The sequence below is a fragment of the Bison bison genome, unplaced genomic scaffold (assembly GCF_000754665.1).
Source record: "Bison bison bison isolate TAMUID 2011002044 unplaced genomic scaffold, Bison_UMD1.0 scf7180017864176, whole genome shotgun sequence".
NCBI lineage: Eukaryota > Metazoa > Chordata > Mammalia > Artiodactyla > Bovidae > Bison > Bison bison.
Window position 1 is genome coordinate 4226011 of NW_011494748.1, and position 25495 is coordinate 4251505.

Sequence of the window (25495 nt, forward strand, 5' to 3'; positions counted from 1 at the left end):
TCTTGAACACTGCCCATGAAGAATACACAACAAAAGAATATGTGACAAAAGAAATATTTTATGGCCTGAAGCAAATCCCCTGTGTTTACGGGCTTCATCTTAAATTATTCCTGCTTCTAAAATGGCAGAAGTCACTGGGGTCGCAGAGTCTGACAAGACTAAATGACTGAGTACACTAACAAAAGAAAGTTTTCATATTTTTTTGAAAACAAATAAAGGGAAAAGACTCAATTATAGGGAAAATTAGAATATATATGAATAAAAATTGTGTGAAATTGTAGCAGAAAGAGAAAAAAGAAAGGGAGATTTTGTATTTCATATGGTTCATTTCACATATCTGACATGCAGTAAATATTTACCTATTGATTATATCATTTTGGTTTATTTAACCCAAGACTGAAATACACTAATGTAGATTAAGTATTCAGTACTTAGTTCCAATTACATGTGCTCACTTTTTCTATAATTGGGGAAAAAACAGCTAATACTGTAGCATACAGGATCTAATGTGTAACATACATTTACTTTTTGGAAAGCAAAAAATTAGATAGATTCCAAAATAATAAAAATGTGCATAGGGAATTATATGCATGGTATGAAGCATGCTCAAAAATGTTTTGGAAATAACAATTCAAACAATTTGATAAACCAGGGAACAAATTATGCATGAGAGTTATCACTGAAAATCAGCACCAGTGACAGATTTGGGGGGAATAAAGAGAGATGCAGCATAAAGAAATAGAGAGCCTGGTTATATGATTTCAGTGCCCTGGCATATATTCAGAAATAAACTCACTTGAAAAGATGCATAAACCCGTTGCACATAACAGCGCTATTACAATAGCCAAGACATGGAAGCAACCTAGATGCCCATCAACAGAGGAATGGATAAAGATGTGGTACATATATACAATGGAATATTTGTTGTTGTTTAGCGCCAAGTTGTGTCTGACTCTTTGGGACCCCATGGACTGTAGCCAACCAGGCTCCTCTGTCCATGGGATTTTTTCAGGCAAGAACACTGCAGTGGGTTTCCATTTCCTCCTCCAAGGGATCTTCCTCCTGACCCAGGGATCAAACCCAGAATTAGCTAGCAGATTCTTTACCCCTGAGCCACCAGGGAAGCCCTTAAAATGGAATATTATTCAACCACAAAAAGAATGAAATAATATCATCTGTAGAACATGGATGGACTTAGAGATCATATTAAGTGAAGTAAGCCAGACAGAAAGATAAATATCTTATGATATATCACTTATATGTAGATCTAAAAAACAATGATACTAATGAATTTATTTAAAAAGCAGAAACAGACTCACAGACCATAGAAAACAAACTTATGGTTACTAAAAGGGAAAAGGTTGGGGGAGACATAAATCAGGATTTGGGGAATAACAGATATACACTATTTTATATAAAATAGATAAGCAACAAGGTCCTACGATATAGCACAGGACACTATATTCAGTATTTTATAAAAATCTATAGTGGAAAGTACCTGAGAAATATATTACATATATATGTAACTCTTTCATTGTCTTATATATATAAAGCAGAATTACTTTGTCACACACAAGAAACTGACACAACATTGTAAAACAACTATACTTCAATTAAAAAAAATGAAAACATCAATTAATCCTATCTATTTCACTAATTTTAGACTGAGGGCAAAAATCAAAAATGTTTTTTAAAATCCAGAAGGTCTAGAGAACTTGGAGTATGTTTGGAAAAGTTAGAAGACATAAAACTGTTTATGAGGCTACCAGCTGTGTCGAAGATTTCCTCAGGACATATCTTTGATAAAGCCCTAATTTTAATCAAAGTTCATACAATTAAAATCATTTCTCCTAACATTTAGGATTACTGAAATAATGTATGTCTATTACTTTTTGATACACTAACTTGGTTTTTCATATTTATATTTTGAATATATTCTAATTAAACTCTTTCTGGATTCAAAAACCCTTTAGAGTGTTTTTATTTTAAAAACTAAGGGGAAAGTTTACTCAGCACTTATTACTTTGAATTCTAATGCCTGTATAGCCACTGATCCTTCAACTAATGGTGACAAATATTCTGTCTAACTGAATAAAGTCAACAACTTTTTAATATTAACATGATTTAAAAATGCTTAAAAGTTACTGATGATTAAGATTTTAGACCATGGTGATTCTCAGCACCCAAATTAATTTTGGTATCTATTTTTAACATCAATGTTTTCTTAAGAATTATTATCTTTCAGATGATTTAAAGTGGTGAGCAGCAAATTTCATTTAAGAAGTTCAAGCCTAAAATGACACAAGCATATAATTAATTTCTCTACAAATGTCTCTAAATGAAGTCACTTGTTTTAATACAGATATGTGTAGTAAGAAAGTTACAGGGCGAGTATAAGGCACATGATGAATGTAGTCATGAAAAAAAAACAATTTTTAATTTAGTAGACCCTATCAATCTAGAAAGCCTATGAATATTTACTAATAATTCAGTATGCTGAAAAATAGAAGAGATACATACAAAAGATGAACATCATATAATAAAACTCTTACTATAAGAGTATCAATGTCTATTACAATGTCTATGACCCCATAATTATATTTGAAATTAAGAATGTAATGGTAGCTTCACATCCCTAGGGCAAATATTAAAATAAAATGTACTTTTTTAAATAAAATATGCATTCAGATATTGAAAGACTGTTGGGTTATGACCAAGATCTCTATTCTGAAAGCAAAACAATTTAAAAACTTAACATGTGATAAGATTATAGTGATATAGAAAAAGTTTTTGTGTATATTCACAGCCAGAATATGCTACTGTTTCATACACATGTATGTTCAAAGGGTTCCATAATTCCACCTTTTGCCTTTCATCTTCACAGTTATTTTAACTTACCTTCACCATCTCTTACAATCTTTTAGCAATTCAGCTCAGATAAATATGCATTCACATAATAGACTGTTTAGTCCTTTTCAAGCAAACGCAGTATATACATGACTCCTCAGAATTTACAATGTAGTACTGGAAGCAGACCAATGAAAAAAGAACTTCCGAATAACAAGGCAAATATTGTAATGAAAATTTAAGGGACAGGCACACAGGAAAATCAGCAGTAGGATCCCTATAAAAATCTAGTTTTGTATCTCAGGAAAGGCAAGATTATAATAATAATAACAGATGATAGGTATATAGACAGATGATGAACAGATAGGCAGATACAACTCATGTATTCTGAAAAAAGAAACCATTTCAAAAAAGTGTAGTTCAACTCAACTTGAAACATGAGATTTGTAGAAAGCTCCCCACCAAAAATTCCAGGGGACTCATTATTTTAGTCACATTGTTGATCATGCCTTTAGTGGTCTCTTACCTACCACCTCTGAGCTTTTATATTTCACTCCCATACTTGCTTAACCAAGATTCTGCAAGAGAATTAATCACTAATATACTGATATCCACTATATACTATAAAACATCTCTCATGCATTTTAAGTGAAACTAGTTCTGTAGCATCTATGAGAAACCTGTGAAAAGAGTCACTAAAAACTTTTTCTGTAGGGTTTCATTCTATCGCAAGACAGTGGAGAATGGCTGCTTAACCCTAGTAATGGATTTTTATATGTAAATATTCTTACTTAAAACTTAAATCCTCTATGAAAAATTTATTACTGTAGATTTTCACAAACCATTTTTTCATTAAATATAAAAATACATGTCAAAATATACATAATGCATTCTATATAACATTTTTCTTCATTGTTGAAGAAGAACTCACAGAAAGATTAGAATTAGACATTTAGAGACAATCTGACCAACTTATGTACTTGTATATATTCCACTCAGCTTCGTGATAATACTTGGTAGTGAATTTCAAAATTATTAGAAATTGTCTTAATGCTACTCTCAATAATGCCTACATTTTGACATATTAGAACCTAGTAAAGATTATCATTTTATCATTAATTGCAAAATACAGATAATTTAATTTATATAAATATTGTTTTCTTTCTCCCTGAGGTTTCAGGTAAACTGTATTCATGTGGAAAAGAAAAACATGGTTGTGTAGGCATTTTTACTTTTGGTGAATAATTATTTTTGAGGAAAAAAGGTTTCCCACCTTAACTTAGTCTTTCTGTAAACATTTCTTTCTGTTATTTAAATGTCCAATTGTATTCATTTTCCTTTTTGATATCCAATTAATTGTGCCTTTTGAGTAATAAATTGTTTCCAAAGAAGTAATCCATTCCATAACACTGATTATTTGATAGTCATATCAAAAAAGATATCAAAGTATACAGTCTATGTTATTATTAAAATTTGATAGTATTAAATTAAGAAGATAAAGATATGGCAAGGCTCCAATTGTCCTAATTTAAATTTACCGTTCAAAAACATGAATTTGCATCCAACAGCATAAATTTTCCACATGCATGTTAAAATAATATTTCAATTCTTCATGAAAGTATTTCACGAAGTAGGGATGAAAAGACAAATGTTTGCCTATGGAAACAAGTCACACTGGTACAAATCAAATATAAATAGAAAATGTTCATAGCTTTGCACTATCTGGGCTTATTTGTTGCATGCAATTTAGAAGCAATTACTAGTACATTGGAAAAGACCACGATGCTGGGAGGGAATGAAGGCAGGAGGAGAAGAGGGCAACAGAGCATAATATGGTTGGATGGCATCACCGACTCAATGGACATGAACTTGGGAAAACTCTGGGAGATAGAGAGGCCTGGAATGCTGCAGTCCAAGGGATCACAAAGAGTCAGATACAACTTAGTGACTGAACAACAATACTAGTACATTGGTTGATAATCTTCACTGTATTTCTTGATTGACCAAATGACCATCTCTTTTATTCCAAAAAATACTCATAGTAATCCTTTGTGTATTGTCCTTGCTCTAATATGCTAAGTAAAAGGACAACAGACCCTGAAGACATGGAGGAAGACAAACTGTAGACCTTCAGGAATTGAGATAACAATTAAAACATAAAAAATTCTCTTTTTCTAAATGTACTGGGAAATAAATGAACACTTACCTGTTGTTTAAGAGAATCACAGCAGCTCTTCATATTTCTTTTTTTTGTTGAGTAGACTTGATTTTTACTTAATGTTAATATTATAGGCTTTTAAAATGTTTCTATACCATCTTCTAATGTAATTTAGAAATATACTTTATTCTGTGATTAAAACCTAGTTCATATGTCAAGCAGGAAAAACAGACCTCATAATCATATATTATTACCTTTTTCAATATGCATCCTTTTCGACTCATGTCCCATGTCATGACCAGCCAAATCTCCCTCTTTGGGCCCAGGGAGTACGTTTGGTGACAAACCCATCAGCATCTGGTTCATGGACAACCCATTCTGATGGACAGCTGTCAAGCCCGAAACAAAAGATAAAAGAATAAAACACCATAATACACAATATTCAAATAACCTATTTAAACTGTTTTGGAATCAGAAATAAATAAAATATCATGGTCTAATTTTAAAATTATAATCTAAGTTGAACACCATGAGGACTGAAAACTATGATAATTCTTAAGAACAAGCAGAAATATATTGAAAATGAAACTATTTTATCCTCTAGCTCATAAAATAGGTATATTTTTTAATGTCTAGAATACTTTTCAGTGGTCATACCACTATAACCATTACCAATGAACTACTCAGGCTTTATCTAATGTAACACATCCTCTCCTGAGCCTTCTGTAACTGCAAAAACTACAGTCTTAAAGTAGAACACTCTAAGTCTATAAAGTTAAAATATAATTTAGAATAGTTTTAGAGGCATGAGAGGGCAAATAGAGTTTTCAACAAGTTAAGGAACTGAAATATCACTGAAATTCAATATTCATATTCTATTCTAGTCAATGGGCTTCCCCAGTGGCTCAGAGGTAAAGAACCCGCCTGCAATGCAGGAGATGCAAGAGATGTGAGTTTGACCCCTGGATTGGGAAGATTCCCTGGAGGAGGAAGTGGCCACCCATTGCAGTTTTCATAGAGTATCCTGAAGGGCTACAGCTCATGGGGTCACAAAGTGTTGGAAATGACTGAAGCAACGGAACATGCACACACACAGCCTAGGAGACAAAACCCTAAGTTTAAGAGATATCAAAGTACTTCTTTAAACATTTGATTTTGAAAATAAAACTGCCCATTAATATCTATTACATGGTTGAATGATTTAAAACAATAATTTCTTCCTTGAATTATTAAGAGTAATCTGTCACTACTGACGGGATAAAGCGTGCGACCAAATACCCTCATGATTTCAATCTAATCAATATATTTCTTAATAAATTGCCCATGAAAATTTTGGTTTTGTGAAAAATTTTGAAGAAAAGTCATTCCATAAAACCTTACTTTCACTGAAAAAAATACATTTTAAAAATATGTAGAATAATTTGGAGAAGGGCATGGCAACCCACTCCAGTATTTTTGCCTGGAGAATCCAATGGACAGAGGAGCCTGGCAGGCTACAGTCCATGGGTTTGCAGAGTCAGGCATGACTGAGCAATTAACAATAATCCACAACTTTACTCTTAATTTTCTTGATCATGAGGACAAGGATTAAATATCTGAAAATGTGATTACAAAATAAAGTATGAACCTACTTTTTAGAATTGTATAATAATAACATGTGAAGATAATATGCATTATTGACTGTTACTAATTCAAATCCTAAAATTTGACCAATTTCAAACTCTTCAATCTATTGATCATTTGAATGATTATGAAATGTGTTTTTCTCAAAACAGTTATTTTGAATCTATTTCTGTTATCCCTCTTTGTCAATGCAAGGATGAAGTTTAAAAATTGTAAATTTTTAAAAACTGGCAAGGAGGAATTGAAGGAATGAAGAGGAATAATTCGTACACAGTATGTTTGGATACTAGATATTTGAGAGTTGGAGGCATTTACTTCAGACACTAATCTAGAAGGTTATTTACTAACTGTTTCATAACTCAAATCTTTATGTGTGGCATCAAAAAGAGGGAGTTTATATCAGAATTGTTAATGTACTACCATACCTCATGCTATTGCAAACTGGGAAACACAATTTTGAGACATGGCTATTGCTACAGAGCTTCAGAACATGATACATCTGAGATCTCTTCAGAATGAGGGTATTTTGATTAGAACAGCCAGCTGCACCTAATAAAGTTTAAAAGGTGACAAGTGGAAGAAGGACACCTACGAATTCTGTCCGAGGAGCTCTCAGTCCGCGCTGGAGAGCTGGACACGCTGCTGCTGCGGTGTGATGATGGGTGGCTGCCAGGCCTTCGGCCCTCCTCCAGGGAGGGGGCAGGTGACGGGCTGTCGGGAACACGCTCCTATACCGCCAGGGGAGGGTGGGGGGAAGAAAAGAGGTAAATACATTGGACCCTTGCTTAAGCAATGTTGGTTTTTCTTAATGCTACAGAAATGTGAAGACAACACTTTTTTGCATCAACATTTAACTGGATTAAAAGACACATTTATTTTTAAAATTTTTTAAAACTTTTATTTTGTATTGGGATATAGCTGAAGAGCAATGTTATGATAGTTTCAGGTGAATAGCAAAAGGATTCAGCCATACATATACACGTATCCATCCTTCTCCAAATCCTGCTCCCATTCAGGCTGCCACATAACATTGAGCAGAGTTCCATACAATAGGTTCTCCTTGGTTATCCATTCTAAATATAGCAAGCACTGTGTATGTGTTCATCCCAAACTGCCTATCTTTTCTTTCCTCCCCACCAACAACCATAAGTCTAAGAAAAGAATAGAAAGAAAATAGGTGAACACCATTGTAGTAATGACTAATGTAAATCCCCTCTTTGGATAAAAATAGAGGTCAAAAAAGACATCCAGTTTAGAACCATTAGACAACAAAGAATTAACAGAACAAAGCAAGTTTTAATTCTAGACAATTATCATTATAAAAAAACCTGATACATAGAGTCTATTGATTCAGCAAGTGTCTAGGATCATTTAACACACAAATTATCATAGTGACATCATCAAAATAACACCAGAGGAGCTGTTAACAGCTATTTCATTATGGGACTTCTCTGGATATACTTGGGCAGTCACATTTTAAGGGACCATGGAAATCTATTATTATTTAACATTTGAATAATTTTGATTCTGGTAATTTTCAGACTCCTAGCATCAATGCAACCCACAAATATATTACTGAAAATTCATGAATAATGTATTAGGTGTATCCCAGGGAAATGTGGTATTGTATTTCCTGATCCTGTCCTATGCTCACACTCAAGTCCCACTCCATATCTTACCCAAGCCCTGCACCTTCCCAATGAGACCAATGTGCAAATATTGTGTTGGCCAAAAAGTTCATTCAGGTTTTTCTGTTGCATCTTACTGAAAAACCCAAACGAACTTTTTGGCCAGCCCAATCTGTTGTATAACTGTCTCCACTGAGCTATTATAAATGGATTTACAGATTAATAAATAAAATACTCATTTGTTAACATTTGCTTCTTTGAGCAAAGAGATATTTTCACCTTCAGATATGAACACACACTGTCCTTGAAGAACACTTTTCAATAATTCATAAATATTTGGAAGTCTACAAGTCAACTGATACATGATACATAATAAATAATAAGCAAATTATTCCTGATTAGAGTGCAAAAATGCAAATATGACATAAAAGCAGACTGTTTGAAACCAGAAGGTGTTCTAGAATGAAATCAGCCTATAGGAGGCTATTTTCAAAATATCAAAGGCTAATGTAATATAGAAAACAGACAAGCTTAAGGCTTTGTACTAACAGAAAAAGAGTAATGCCTGTCTTCAATCTCAAAAGTTCATTTAACCCATTGATGGTTTGCAATTCTACTTTCCATTAGAATCACCTGGGAAGTTCCTCAACATGCCTATGCCTGGGCTTTACTCCCTGAGATTCTGGCTTACATGAGTTGAATTGTGTCCCCTCAGAATGACTGAAGTCCTGACCTATGGATACTTATGAATGTGAGCATTTGGAAACAGGGTCTTTGCAGATGAAATTAACTGCAATGAGGCCATACTAAAATAACATGGCTTCTCCATCGAACAGTCTTCACAAGAGGACATTGTGAAGATATGGGGAAAATGTGAAACAGAGAAAAACTATGAAGGAAAAACATCATGTGAAGATGAGGTAGAGATCTGACCTCTGCAGCTGTAAACCAAAGATTGTCAAAGCTTACTAGCCACCATCAGGATCTTTGGAGACTCAAGGAAGGATTCTACCCAGAATCTCAGAGGAAGCGTGGTACTGCTGACACCTTGCTTTCAGACTTCTAGACTCCAGAAATATGAGGGTATAAATTTGTTCTTTTAGGCCATCTGGTGGGTGCATTTACCCTGCATCTGCTGTGGGGCCCAGAAACAATGTTTTTTAAGACTCTCCAGGTGATTTTAACATATATCCAAGATTGAACATCACTTGTCTCATATGCTTTTAATTTTTCAATCCTACACATTGTCAATAATCATCTTCAACAGTTACACTAAGGCTTCATTCTTGAGAATTATACAAATAAAAAGAAAATAATCCTCAAAAATAGCCAAGCCCTCTTCCAAAATCTAAACATAAAACTGTTTCTCAGTATGTATTCTGTAGAATAAAAAATAGACACAAGAAACTTTACAACAAAGAATTTACCTGTCAAAAAATATCATAGCAAAAGAAAAGGATAAAAAAGTCAACTAAAGTCTACTCTTTATAGTTGCAATGCATATTTTTAAAATCTATGTCTCAACATGAAAAATGAACACAATTATCAGTAATTTTTTCCAAGCTAAATAAATCAAACAAGTTATGCTTCTAAGTAGTCTACATTCTATAGGTCACATTGCAGACAAATGACCTAAATTTCTAAGAAACAAGCACATATATGATTTAAAAGAATGGAGAACCCACATCTGGATGCTAAAAGTTACTGTCCATCTAATTATAATTTAAAAGCAACTGGGATTATAAATCTTTCTTTTTACCATTCACCTTTAGGTTAAACTTAAAACAGCTTCAAACTATGAACTTATTATGTGTTCAGTTTAATGAGTTTTGTCGACCTCTCGACAATTTCCATAACCAAGAAAGATTCCCATGCCCCTTTCCAACCTATTTCTCCCATCCCCATAAGCAACTGCTTTCTGAGTTCTATCACCAGAAAGAGGTTTGGCTGGTTCTAGATTTCACAAAAATTAGCTCATACAGTACCTAATTTTTCATGTCTGCCTTTTTACACAACAAAATGTTTCTTAGATTCATTCAGGTTGTTGCATGTATTAATAGTTTATCTTTTTTCTTTCTGAATATATTCATTTGCACAAAATGTTCAAAATTCTCCAAGCCATGTTGTTCAAAATTCTCCAAGCCATGTTTTAACAGTACATGAGCCATGAACTACCAGATGTTCAAGCTGTACTTAGAAAAGGCAGAGGAACCAGAGATCAAACTGCCAACATCTGTTAGATAATGGAAAAAGCAAGAGAGTTCCAGAAAAACATCTACTTCTGCTTTATTGACTATGCCAAAGCCTTTGACTGTGTGGATCACAACAAACTGTGGAAAATTCTTTAAGAGATAGGAATATCAGACCACCTTACCTACCTCCTGAGAAATCTGTATGCAGGTCAAGAAGCAACATTTATTTATTTTAATTAGAGACAAATTAAAAAAATAAAACATGCAAAGCATTCCAAAAAAAATTACAAATTGAAGAAACTCACAAAACAAACAAACAAACAAAAAAGAAGCAACATTTAGAGCCAGACATGGAACAAGAGACTGGTTCCAAATTGGGAAAGGAGTATGTCAAGTCTGTATATTGTCACCACACTTATTTAACTTATATGCAGAGGACATCATGAGAAACACTGGACTGGATGAAGCACAAGCTGGAATCAAGATTTCCAGGAGAAATACCAATAACTTCAGATATGTAGATGACACCATTCTTAGGACAGAGATCAAGGAGGGACTAAAGAGCTTCTTGATGAAAGTGAAAGAGTAGAGTGAAAAAGTAGGCTTAAAACTCAGCATTCAAAAAACGAAGATCATGGCATCAGGTCCCATCACTTCATGGCAAATAGATGGGGAGATTATGGAAACAGTGACTTAATTTTCTTGGGCTCCAAAGTCACGGCAGATGGTGACTGCAGCCATGAAATTAAAAGACACTTGCTCCTTGGAAGAAAAGCTATGACAAACCTAGACAGCACATTAAAAAGCAGAGATATTACTTTGCCAACAAAGGTCTGTATAGTCAAGGCTATCATTTTCCAGTAGTCATGTATGGACGTGAGAGTTGGACCATAAAGAAGACTGAGCTTGAAAGAGTTGTTACTTTTGAACTGTGGTGTTGGAGAAGACTCTTGAGAGGCCCTTGGACTGCAAGGAGATCCAACCAGTCAATCTTAAAGGAAATCAACCCTGAATATTCACTGGAAGGACTAATGCTGAAGCTGAAGCACCAACACTTGGGCCACCTGATAGGAAGAACTGACTCATTGGAAAGACCCGGATACTGGGAAAGATTAAAGACAGGAGGACAAGGGGATAACAGAGGATGAGATGGTTGGATGGCATCACCAACTCAATGGACATGAGTTTGAGTAAGCTCCAGGAGTTGGTGATGGACAGGGAAGCCTGGCGTGTTGCAGTCCATGGGATTGCAAAGAGTTGGACAGGACTGAGTGACTGAAATGAACTGAACCACAGTTTTTAATTTTAAAAAGGCAATAAAGTTCACATCAAGTCTCTGAAATCACAAATCAAAGGGTAACTTGGCTTCTGTGTAGCACTCAAAGGCTGGAGTTTGTGTCATATTTGGAGTATCTGTGCATTTATTATAAAGTATGGATTTAGAACACTGTATAGAAGAACTCCTTTTTAGTCTGTATAAATGTCTATATAAATAATCTATGCTGTAGTTAATTGCACACATGACCAGATACACACTATACAGACTCTAACCTTGATTTCTCTAATAAAGAGGTACCTAAGTTTGTCTAAGTTTTAAGCTAATTTCTACTACATCTAAATCTTAACAATTAGATTATGCAGAAATACACGGTATATATTAAACAAAGAACATCAACATATTTTTATACAAATAATATTTTCTAAATTAGCCATTCTATTTTATTCAAAAGTTCACTCACATCAATGTTTATCCATCCAAACATTTTAATATTCCTTCTAATAATTATGTAACTGATCATATTTTCAGTGGAATGTGTTTGGCCAAACAGAGGTAAACTGCAATCTTGGAATAAATCAACTCCTTTAAAATCATTTTTCAAGTATGAGTTTTCCTGTCATAAGAAATTTCTCAGTGGCACTAAAGGAAAGCATAAGAAACTGATTTTTTTCCCTGAGATATTTAGCTCATAAAGTACTAAAATATTTAATGCACAAAACTCTAGTAACAATGGTTGTGTCATTGAAGAGTTACTTATTTTCCACATGGGGTAAACAATTATTTCATTAGTCAATGTATTTAATTGTAAAAGTTTTCTTGGATGATTCTTTTCATTCATGCATTATTCATTTATTCACTTACACATTCATAACTCTAAAAGTCATATAATAAACTAAGTAAAAATAAGCTGGATTAAAATCTTAATGTAAAATACATCTTAAAACATAATTTAAGGCTTAGGCAACATAGGTGAAATTGTAGTATTTATTATAGCTTTAGCTTATTTTTACTTTAATTGCTTTTTTTGTCTAGGAACAAAGGATGCAAAGACAATATTTAATACTTTTACTTAAAGAAATATTTTAATTTATGCAAATTTTATGCTTTTAAAGCTTAAGTATTCAATTGAAAGTTTCTATAAACTGAGAAACAACATATTCAGTCATTTTACTTAATGTATAATTTCAATCTTTGGAACATGATGTATTATTCTTTGAAGAATTTCATTAAAGTAAAATCCATTGAGCAAGTAAGATTTGAATACATTGTTGTACAATAAATTAATTTATTTCAACAGCTTAATTCTTTTATCATATTTATATGCTTGCCTTTCCAGAGTATGCTATAAGATGGAGAATAATGGAGACAGTAAAGAATTGCTTAGGGGAGAATCTCATAATTATTACTGAAACAAAATAGATAATGAGTTTTATTCAGACATAATAAGAAAGAAGCAGTTCAGTGTCTATAGGGAAACTATGTAAACTGGATTTATCATTTCATTTGTGTGAGACCCTTTAACCTCCAAGATGGCCCTGAAGTGGGACAAAGAGGAAGAATATTTAATACTTCAACATGCTGCCTTATAGTCCTGCATCATAGCTTCACCAATCAATAAAGCACAATCTTTTGCTGTGTTCTATCTTTATAAAACTAGCCACAATAATAAATGAAAATTTAAGAAGAATACACTCTCACTGGAAAAAAAAAAGGTCATACTAATAAACTAATGGTAACAGAATAACATAAAGGAAAATCTGCATTTACTGCTTCTGGGTAGAACAAGAAGTATTGGTCTATACTACAATTCACAATCAAAGGTGGAGATTAAAACAATGAATTCTAAAATGCTAAAATAAAAAGTAGTTTGGGATTAATATACACACACTACTATATATGAAATAGATAACCAAAAAGAACCTACCAAATAGCACAGGGAACTATACTCAATATTTTGATAATAACGTATAGAAAAAAGAATCAGAAAAAGAATATACAAGCACATACATATATATAGCTGAATATATACATACATATATATGTAGAGTTTAATCACTTTACTGTATACCTGAAACACAGCACATTTTAATCAACTGTATGTTAATAAAAATTAAAGTAAAAATTAAATTAAAAATATAAGCTGTTCAATATTACACATTTGACTAAACATGAAAAAATGCACTATCTCAGCAGCCTCATCTCCCCCACAAAGTGCATTCTATTTTATCAACTTAAAATATTTTCTTAGCATAAGATTAAATAATCACAGTTCATTTCTCTAAAGGGTTATTTCATTTAACTTTACTTTATACTGCTCTCATTTTAATTATCTTCATTTTCATCACTTCTTCAGTTAGCAATTCCCTTATTGAGTATGTTATAGAATTGGGAAGAAGAAATGTTAAATTTATCTTCATACAACTGTTACAGTACAAAATTGAAGTTGATTAGCATTTTCTAGAACCTAAACTCCTGAGCTTTAAGACAACTCAGACTTCATTCATTCAGAGGTTATTCACTGAACACTTAATGTACACCAGTGTTCTAGGGTCTGGTTATGTGTAAGTAAACAAAACCAATAAAATTCCTTTCTCTAATGAAGTATATACCATCAGTGAGTAAATACTCTTAGTGAAATCCATAATCATTTACGCTGATTGTGATATCCAAATTCTCTCCTTCTGGAAAAGTGAACAGAAAGGATAAATAATAGGATTGGGATTCTGCATTCAGGAAAATGTTAAAAAATACTTCTGGAAGACATAACAAACAATTCTAATATACATGCGTCTAGTAGAAGGTTAGGTAGCCATTATCAAAACTCCAACTCAGACTTCTAAACTGAGGCTTCAAAGGATATTTACATAGCTCTTTTTCATTGTTTTGATGATGATTTTCAAGAAATACTCAATTTTGCTTATGAGTATTTGGGAAATACTCATGGGAAATGGGAAAATGGTAGGGCCCTTGAGTGTAATCATAAACAACTTAACTTTATTCTCCTACTATCTCCTCAAACTTATTCAATGTTGATAGGGAACTATATTTTTCCCATATCTATAAGAATTCAGGCAGTCTGGAAATTCCAGATTCCTATTTGGTAAAACAAATTCCTACAGTCATTTTGAGCAGCAAAATGCAGTCTTGACTCAAAAGTTATACCTCAGTCTTATGTAATAATAAATATTATCATCTTAATTAAAAGAGAAGTCAAGTAGGTGGAATAGAAGGAAGATAGCAAGGATGAAAAGGTAAGTTCTGAGTCAGCCAGTATTGCCATTAATTGGCATCTCTCTGTTCATGCTGAAGGCTTAAAGCCAACTTTTTATCTAGTTAAGGCACTGTGTATGTTCTAAGAGGTCACCCCCTCTATGAACTGCTCACAGTTCCTTGATGGGTCTAATTTGACTCCGTTCCTCCATCCTCTGAATTTCTGGTATAAGTACATCTGGATGCTTGATTCAAGTTGATATGGCAGCAAGAGTATTTCATAGATAGTGGTGTATGCTTCTACAAGAAGCACTGAGTGTCTGCTTGGTTGCATTTTATGATGACAATCAACACTAATAATAATGGCCTAGATTCATCACTTCATTAGGGTTTACAGTTTGATAAATTTGAAATATGTCATTCCATAATCAGAAGATTTCTATGAACAGAAAGTTTCTCTCGTGCATTACTGTGTTAACTTAAAAAGGAGTACGTCAAGGCTGTATATTTTCACCCTGCTTATTTAACTTATATGCAGAGTACATCAAGAGAAACGCTGGGCTGGAAGAAGCACAAGCTGGAATAACGGTTGCTGGGAGAAATATCAATAACCTCAGATATGCAGATGACACCACCCTTATGGTAGAAAGTGAAGAGGAACTAAAAAGTCTCTTGATGAAAGTGAAAGAGGAGAGTGAAAAAGTTGGCTTAAAGCTCAACATTCATAAAACTAAGATCATGGCATCTGGTCCCATAACTTCATCGGAAATAGATGGGGAAACAGTGGAAATATTGTCAGACTTTATTTTTGGGGGCTCCAAAATCACTGCAGATGGTGTCTGCAGCCATGAAATTAAAAGACGCTTACTCCTTGGAAGGAAAGTTATGACCAACCTAGACAGCATATTAAAAAGCAGAGACGTTACTTTGCCAACAAAGGTCCATCTAGTCAAGGCTATGGTTTTTCCTGTGGTCATGTATGGATGTGAGAGTTGGACTGTGAAGAAAACTGAGCACTGAAGAATTGGTGCTTTTGAACTGTGGTGTTGGAGAAGATTCGAGAGTCTTGGACTGCAAGGAGATCCAACCAGTTATTCTAAAGGAGATCAGTCCTAGGTGTTCTTTGGAAGGAATGATGCTAAAGCTGAAACTCCAATATTTTGGCCACCTCATATGAAGAGCTGACTCATTGGAAAAGACTCTGCTGCTGGGAGGGATTGGGGGCAGGAGGAGAAGGGGACAACAGAGGATGAGATGGCTGGATGGCGTCACCGACTCGATGGACATGAGATTGGGTGAACTTCAAGAGTTGGTGATGGACAGGGAGGCCTGGCGTGCTGCAATTCATGGGGTCGCAGAATCGGACACGATTGAGCGACTGAACTGAACTGAACTGAAGGGACAGTCTGTATGAGGAAGGCAGGGAAATGCTTCATTCCACCCCTCTATCCTTTATTTAAACCTTTTTTTTTTTTGTCTTTTAAAATATTCAGGTCCCTAGAATTCTCCAATGGTGAACAATGAGTTTATATTTTAACATTATTATGCACTCATGGATATAAATATGTGTCTTGTATTTCAGTACACTGATATATGGCATCCTTAGTTAGAGTTTTAATACTTCCTCTTCCTTGTTAGCATCCCCTTTTCATATTTAATATCAATACCCAAATAAACATTAAGGGAACATATAAAACTGCTTTTCAAAATCCAAGTAAAATTTATACAATATAGTTTTCTTTTCTTAAAAATGATGTATAAAAATGATCCATACATCTAGAATTATACATGGTTGCTCCAAAATAAATTATTCTGTACTCAAAAGCAAATTAGGTAAATGACATTACTGTAAGGTTTTTTAAATCTACTTTGTGAATCCAGTTACTCTGGTTCCAGTTTTTATAATCTTTAAACATTTTGAACTTAATGCAAGTAAAGTATTATTTACTGATATAGCATTTTAGGGACCAGTTTAGAAAAGATATTACAGAATCGAAAATTTATACACTGCATATAAAAATTTTCAGTGTTTAGTTCTTTAAATGAGAATATCCTAAACTGTCTCTAAATTCTCTCTCTCTCTGACACAAACACCACACAACAGCAGACTGGTAGAGAAAATTAATTAAAATTAAGTCATATTTTATGTTCTCAGAAAAATACTGTAATATGGCACATGAGGAAAGATGTTTATTCAGTAATGTAGAATAATTTGAATGTTTCCAAATGTCTCAAAACAATTCTATATTATCATTAAAGAAAAATGATATAAAAAATGCATTTAAATGTCTGCTTTGCATACCACTGAACTACCAACCCCCCAAAAGCAAAATACACTACTTTTGTTATGTAGGAAGAGCTAAACAAGAAAAAGGGAGTGTGAAAGAGAGAGAGGTCTTATTACATTATTGCAACTGTATTTCAAAATCTTGTCATAGGTTCTATATAGAATTATGAACTTATTTTAAACGGATGATTTTGAATACTTTGGAAGAAAATAAACTAGAAATAAGGTGAAGATCGGAGAAGGCAATGGCACCCCACTCCAGTATTCTTGCCTCGAAAATCCCATGGATGGAGGAACCTGGTAGGCTGTAGTCCATGGGGTCGGTAAGAGTCGGACATGACTGAGTGACTTCACTTTCACTTTTCACTTTCATGCACTGGAGAAGGAAATGGCAACCCACTCCAGTGTTCCTGCCTGGAGAATCCCAAGGATGGGGGAGCCTGGTGGGCTTCCGTCTATGGGGTCGCACAGAGTCGGACACAACTGAAGCAACTTAGCAGCAGCAGCAACAAGGTGAAGATAATGTCACTGTAGAAAGGCTTCTAATGATTTTATAAATACCGACTTACTCATTATGACAACCTGATGAGGCAGTAATATAATAATCCCCATTATACAGAAGAGTAAACAAAGACAGGAATGTTGTGACTTTTATAAGGTCATAAGACTAGGAGATGGCAGAGCTGGAATATAAACCAAGGAGGCTTCCTCCAGAATTCATATTTTAAACTACTAAAATACATTGCCTTTCTTCTTTAAATTTGTTTTATATTTCAGCAAGAACCATTTAAAAAATCCTTACAATACCATTGTGAATTTATTAAATAAAAGTGAGAAAAATATCGATTCATTCAGGGGGATTGGGGGTTATTTGATGAATGATTCTCAAAGAGAATCAATGAGTAGAGCATTTCAGCCTATTAGGAATTCTCTAATGACAAGAGGAATTGATCTCTTGATTCATACTGTTTGTTTTCCTCAGTGATTTAAGGTAATACAAGTGATACATCCCTTTACAATTTGGAAATTATACAAAGGTGGTATAAATAGCTAATATGATAGTTTGGAATAATAACATTAAATAGCACCTAAAGAGCCTAAATCAATAGACTGGAAAAATTAATATGGATAAATGCAAATTCCTAATACAAACAAAAGATAAAGAATTAAATTAGTTGCATTTCACATCAAAACCCATGAAATTTACTGAGTCACTCATTCAACTAACAAAAAGTTATGAACTATGACTAAATTTATAAAGTATTGTCCAAGCTAAATTTTATGTTAGTTTCGTCTCTTTTCTGGGGGTTCACTACTAAAACATTATTCAGGAAGGGGTGGTGTGGTGGGAGCTGATTTAAAAAAAAAAAAGAAAGTCAACCATGAGGTTGGATGAAAATTTGTCAGAAGAAATTAGAATATTTGGTCTGGAAAAAGGAAATACCATAGGTACTATATATAATAGAGAACTTAAATATTTAAAAGGTTAGAAAACAGAATAATTTGTAGACATTTTCTTCTTAAGAAAATACAACATACAAGTAGAAGCTATTGAGATGAAAATTTTAATTTAATCAATGAATAACTTCATCACTCAAATTTGCTGAAAACAGAATAGGCTTTCTACAACACAGATATATAAAAATGGGTAGATAGTATGCAAGAATGATTTCTCCACCATGGGGGAAGTTGGATTATAAAACATCTAACATTCAAAGACTAGAGAACTCTTCAATAAATTATAGATCTCTTCAAGAAAATTAGAGATACCAAGGGAGCATTTCATGCAAAGATGGGCTCAATAAATAAAGAAATGATATGGACCTAACAGAAGCAGAAGATATTAAAAATTGGCAAGAATACACAGAAAAACTGTACAAAAAAGATCTTCATGACACAGATAATCACGATGGTGTGATCACTCACCTAGAGCCAGACATCCTAGAATATGAAGTTAAGTGGGCCTTAGGAAGCTAGTGGAGGTGATGGAATTCCAGTTGAACTATTTCAAATCCTGAAAGATGATGCTGTGAAAGTGTTGCACTCAATATGCCAGCAAAATTGGAAAACTCAGCAGTGGCCATGGGAATGGGAAAGGTCAGTTTTCTTTCCAATCCCAAAAAAAGGAAATGACAAAGAATGCTCAAACTATTGCACAATTGCACTCATCTCACATGCTAGTAAAGAAATGCTCAAAATTCTCCAAGCCAGGGTTCAACAGTACGTGAACTGTGAACTTCCAGATGTCCAAGCTGTATTTAGAAAAGGCAGAGGAACCAGAGATCAAATTTCCAACATCCAATGGTTCATCGAAAAAGCAAGAGAGTTCCAGAAAAACATCTATTTCTGCTTTATTGACTATGCCAAAGCCTTTGACTGTGTGGATCACAACAAACTGTGGAAAATTCTGAAAGAGATGGGAATACCAGACCGTCTGACCTGCCTCTTGAGAAACCTGTAGGCAGGTCAGGAAGCAACAGTTAGAACTGGACATGGAGGGTGGGACGATTTGGTAGAATGGCATTGAAACATGTATAATATCATATATGAAACGAATCATCAGTCCAGGTTCGATGCATGATACTGGATTCTTGGGGCTGGTGCATTGGGACGACCCAGAGGGATAGTACAGGGAGGGAGGAGGGAGGCAGGTTCAGGATGGGGAACATGTGTATGCCTGTGGCGGATTCATGTTGATATATGGCAAAACCAATACAATATTGTAAAGTTAAAAAAAAAAAAGAAGAAGAACTGGACATGGAACAACAGACTGGTTCCAAATAGGAAAAGGAGTACATCAAGGCTGTATATTGTCACCCTGCTTATTTAACTTATATGCAGAGTACATCATGAGAAACGACGGGCTGGACAAAGCACAACCTGGAATCGAGATTGCTGGGAGAAATATCAATCACCTCAGATATGCAGATGACACCACCTTTATGGCAGAAAGCGAAGAAGAATTAAAGAGCCTCTTGATGAAAGTGAAAGAGGAGATGAAAAAGTTGGCTTAAAGCTCAACATTCAGAAAACAAAGATCATGGCATCTTGTCCCATCACTTCATGGCAAATAGATGGGGAAACAATGGAAACAGTGGCATCTTTATGGTTTTGGACTCTAAAATCAATGCAGCTGGTGACTGCAGCCATGAAATTAAAAGACGTTTATTCCCTGAAAGAAAAGTTATGACCAGCCTAGACAGCATATTAAAAAGTAGAGACATTACTTTGCCAACAAAGGTCCATCTAGTCAAGGCTTTGGTGGTCATTTATAGATGACAATGATGACTGTGATACATATATATGTATCATATGGTCATGTATGAGTTGGACTATAAAGAAAGCTGAGCGCTGAAGAATTGATGCTTTTGAACTAGTATGTTGGAGAAAACTCTTTAGAGTCCCTTGGACTGCAAGGAGATCCAACCCATCCATCCTAAAGGAAATCAGTCCTGAATATTCATTGGAAGGACTGATGTTGAAGCTGAAACTCCAATACTTTGGCCACATGTTGCGAAGAGCTGACTCATTTGAAAAGACCCTGATGCTGGGAAAGATTGAAGGCAGGAGAAGAATAGGATGACAGAGGATGAGATGGTTGGATGGCATCACCAACTAAATGAGCATGAGTTTGAGTAGGCTCTGGGATTTGGTGATGGACAGGGGGCCTGGTGTGCTGCAGTCCATGGGGTCGCAGAGAGTCGGACATGACTGAGCTACTGAACTGAACTGAACATTCAAAGCCTCTACTCTTCAAGTTCTGTGAATATTAAACAGTAAACATACATGGATTTCAATCTGATACATAATAGACCAAATCAGAACTTGTAGTAATTTGATATAATCTTACAGACATTTAGCTATTAGGGATTTAATGTAGAATTACTAGTGTGTAAACATCCTATGTCCTTTTCCTCCCTCCTCAAAGTTATTGCACTAATATTTACAGTAGTCCAAAACAATCAACCAGAGAAAATCTAAATTCAATACTTTAGCAGACTCTGTCTTGGAGGCTTTCATTTAAGGCAAATAACCATGTCATATTGGAACTGTCCTCACCTATGTAATTTTCTCTCCTTCAATGTTTTTCTTCTTTTCTTTCAATACCAAGTCCTATTGCTCTATGTTGTTTGGGAGTTTCATTTGTGCTGCTTCAATTAACCACAGCCTAAGATTCACATGGGTTTGAGTTCATCAAAACTCAAGGATTGGCCATTTTTTTTCTGTAAAAAACAGGTTGGCAAATATTTTATTTAACTCTGCCTCTGTATGTGAAAGTAGTCATGGACATTATGTAAATTGGTGTGGGTCTATGTTCCAAAAAGTTTATTTATGGACACCAAAAGTTGAATTCCATATGATATTCATGTGTTATAAAAGAGTTTTCTTCTGATTTTTTCCAACCATTTAAAAATGTAAAGTCATTCTTAACTCATAGTCCATTACAAAAATTGACAGCAGGGTAGATTTACTCAAGTTCAGCAGCTTGTAGACCCCATTCTAATGCTTGAACCAGTACCTACATTTTCAAAAATAAATTATGAGAAAATCATCATGGTTCTTGTAATTAGTATGCAAGGATAACAACTAAAATATATATATAAGTGTAACACTAAGAGCTGTGTTTTTGCTTCTCTTCTGTTCAATACATTCTTATTGCCAGTTTTATTTAGGTTGACTTTAAGTTTAATTCTTATCATTACTATAAAAAATGTAACTAGCACATTCCCATATAGGGATGATCCCTATTTTTTCTTGTTTTACCTTTTTTTTTTTTCCAATACAGGTAAATCTTTTTCAGTATTTAACATTTCACTTTTAATTTAGGATCTTTTCAAGCAACCAAATTGTAGGCTATATTCTAATTACCCACTTCGCCCCACACTATTTGATGTGACATAAGAGTTGATGCTAAAGCTGAAACTCCAGTACTTTGGCCACCTCATGCAAAGAGTCGACTCATTGGAAAAGACTCTGATGCTGGGAGGGATTGGGGGCAGGAGGAGAAGGGGACGACAGAGGATGAGATGGCTGGATGGCATCACCGACTCAATGGACATGAGTCTGAGTGATCTCCGGGAGTTGGTGATGGACAGGGAGGCCTGGCGTGCTGCGATTCATGGGGTCACAAAGAGTCGGACATGACTGAGCGACTGAACTGAACTGAAGAGTTAAACATTTTCTTTGGGGAAAATAAAAATTTCCTCTAAAATAATTTTCATTAATATGTATAATGAGAGTTTTCTAAACACTGCTTCAAATGAGCGAGGTTATAAGAATGCTAAGTTCTCAGTAATAACTATTACCAGAAATGATTGTAAGTTGAATTAATACTGTGATTAACAAATTAACAAATTATCTAGTAGTGAAAAGTCACTCAGGATTTGAAAAAGTTCTCTTCTCAGTTCTTTGACTAATAACAATGTAGCATTCACTGGCATTCTCTCAAGAAAGGATGTAAGGATGTTTTATTAGTTCATCTGGGTCTCCTATGATATTTGTTATTTTTCTCTGGTAAGGGTACTTCTGAAAATTACATAAGGAACATAAGCCCATCTTTCTTTGGGGCTTCCCAGGTGGCGCTAGTGGTAAAGAACTCACCTGCCAATGCAGGAGACATAAGAGACAGGGATTCCATTCCTCTTTGTTTACAGAGCCACTATTATGTTAAAAAAAATCCTATTTGCATATTACTCAACTTTTACATAAGTAATAACTAGACCTTTAGAAAATGCATAATACCCGAAAACCAGCACAGTATCATACAGGGTATTTCCATAGCCGTAAAAACTCTCCCTTCTCTATTCATCCCCTGCTCCCACCCACTAGCCACCACTGATATTTTTAGCAGTGATCTTCAACATTTTAGCACCAGGGACCAGTTCTGCGGAAGACAGTTTTTCCACGGATGGGGTTGGGGATAATTTGGGGATGATTCAAGCACATTACATTCATTCTGTACTTTATGTTTATTATTATTACATTATGATATGTAATGAAGTAAATATACAGCTCTCTATAATCCAGAATAATTGGGAGCCCCAGTTTGCATTCCTGAATTCAGGCAGTAACATGAATGATGGGGAGTGACTGTAAATATAGATGAAGCCTTGTTAACTTGCCCCCACTGTGTTTGGGGCCAGGTTCCTAACAGGTGATGTACTGGCTCCCGTCTATGGCCTGGACAGTTGTGAACTGCTGTTTTTAGGATCTCCATAGTTTTGGCTTATTCCAGAGTGTCCTACACTTGAAACCATATAGTGCAAAACCTTTTCAAACTAGCTTCTTTAACTTGGCAGTATGCACTTGAGTTTCTCTTCATGGCTTGATAGCTCATTTCTTTTTAGGTCTTAATATTCCTTTATGGTAGTGAGAATTTGGCTAAGCTACTCCCTAGTATTACTGCCTCAGCATCCATTTTCTTTGACCAAGAGGACTGCAGGGACCTTAAATTGACACTAGCCCCTTCATGCTAGTGCATGCCAGAGTAATGAACAAATATAAGTTCCTGGTATGTGTCCTCAACAGCCCTTGTGATCAACAGTTTTCTTAGATAAGATCCCTGGGAGGCTTACCAAAACCCTACTCTTTGGTTTGAATTGACCAATCCAACCTTAGCTTGGAAACCCCAAAGTACTCATCCATGGATCCTAATAAGGCATTTGCCTCAGGTCCTGCCTTGCCCTCTCTGTCTGTACCCCATCTTAACCTCCCTGTCCTGTCTCTGGAGGCATGCCAAGTATCAATACTTCCTCCAGGTCCCATGATTAATAAACTTCTCTATTTCAGTTTTTCATATGATCTCTTATTGAACCATGGCTTACCCATTTAATAAATGTTAATTTATTTTTTGGAAACACAGTTGACTTACAATATTGCATTAGTTTCAGGTATATATCATAGCACCTTGATATTTTTATATATTACTCTCCATATAAAATTACTATAAAATATGGACTATATTTTCTGTGTTGTACACCATATGTTTGTTGCATGTTTATTTGTACCCATAGTTTGGTACCTCTAACCCCCTTCACCTAGTTGCTCCTCGCCCAACCCTCTTCCCTCAGGTAACCGCTAGTTTGTTTTCTGTTATCTGTGAATCTATTTCTGTTGTGTTTGTTTATTTGTTTTATTTTTTAAGACTCTAAATAAAAGTGAAGAGACACAGTATTTGCCTCTCTTTGTCTGCTTTATTTCACTAAATATAATACTCTCCAGGGTTATCCATATTGTTAACAAAATGGTAAAAAACAGTCATAGCAGATGGATATGCACATTTTTTTTTTAATCCAGTCAATTACTGAAGGGCATGTTGGTTGCTTCCAAGATTTGGCAATTTTGAAAACAACTTCTATAAATGTCCATGTGCAAATTTTTGTGTAAACATCAGTGTTCAACTCTTTGGGGTAAAAATCATATGATTGTATGGTAAGAACATGTTTAGTTTCATTAGAAACCACCAAACTGTATACTAAAATGGGCATTAAATTCTGCATTCCACAAGCAACGAATAAAAATTGTAACAAGGCCATTTATGTAAAACATGCTCCAGAGACTCCCCTAAACTCACACGTTTTATATTCAGAAAAACAGGATAATAATTATGTCAAATATGGATAATGCAGTGTGAGGTGTCTTTTACTTACTTTAAAAATTAATAGTCTATTCTGTCAATCATTTAAAGTACTTTGATTTAAAAATACATTATAAAGTAATATGAATGAAAAAGTATATACAGATACACACCCATTTAAAAATGTAAACATACCTCCCACACACATATACAGAGAGAGAGAGTCAGAGCATTGTGTACATATATACATATGTGATGTTTGTATGTTATCTTCCAATTCCTGTTTATTTTTTAATCTACAAAAAACTTCCAATTTTATTATTTCGTTTAGTTTTTTATATCCATATGGTATTATCCATTTTTAGGTATAGAAACAATCAGAAAGATCGAGTTAAATCAAGATGACAGAGCTAGTTAAGTGGCAGAAACATAATTTAACCCTTGTGGTCTTTTGAAAACAAATCAGATACTAATTTCCATACCTCAAGGCTCATAACAAAGCACAAATATGCACACATACCCATGAACATAAACATAACCATACTTTCAAGCACATACACAAAATTTGAAATATATCATTTAATTCATCTCCTTCTTAGTGGATATAATGGAGAACTTTAAGTTAACCAGCCTGCTTAAATATTGTACCCATAGTTCTAATTACTATAAGTGACTTTTTCTTATAATCTATTTAC

The 25495-nt window shown here is 34.4% G+C and overlaps 1 protein-coding gene across 3 annotated transcripts in view; it reads right to left on the reverse strand.

The window, feature by feature from the left end:
- The window catches only part of DACH1 (dachshund family transcription factor 1), a 460914-nt gene that overhangs the window by 127145 nt on the left and 308274 nt on the right, over window positions 1–25495 (reverse strand). For all 3 annotated transcript variants that reach the window (XM_010842289.1, XM_010842290.1, XM_010842288.1), the window contains 2 exons: window positions 7221–7356; window positions 5260–5394 (listed from right to left, as the gene is read on the reverse strand). In XM_010842289.1, the coding sequence (XP_010840591.1) occupies window positions 5260–5394; window positions 7221–7356 (271 nt within the window). The remainder of the gene's footprint in view (window positions 1–5259; window positions 5395–7220; window positions 7357–25495) is intronic.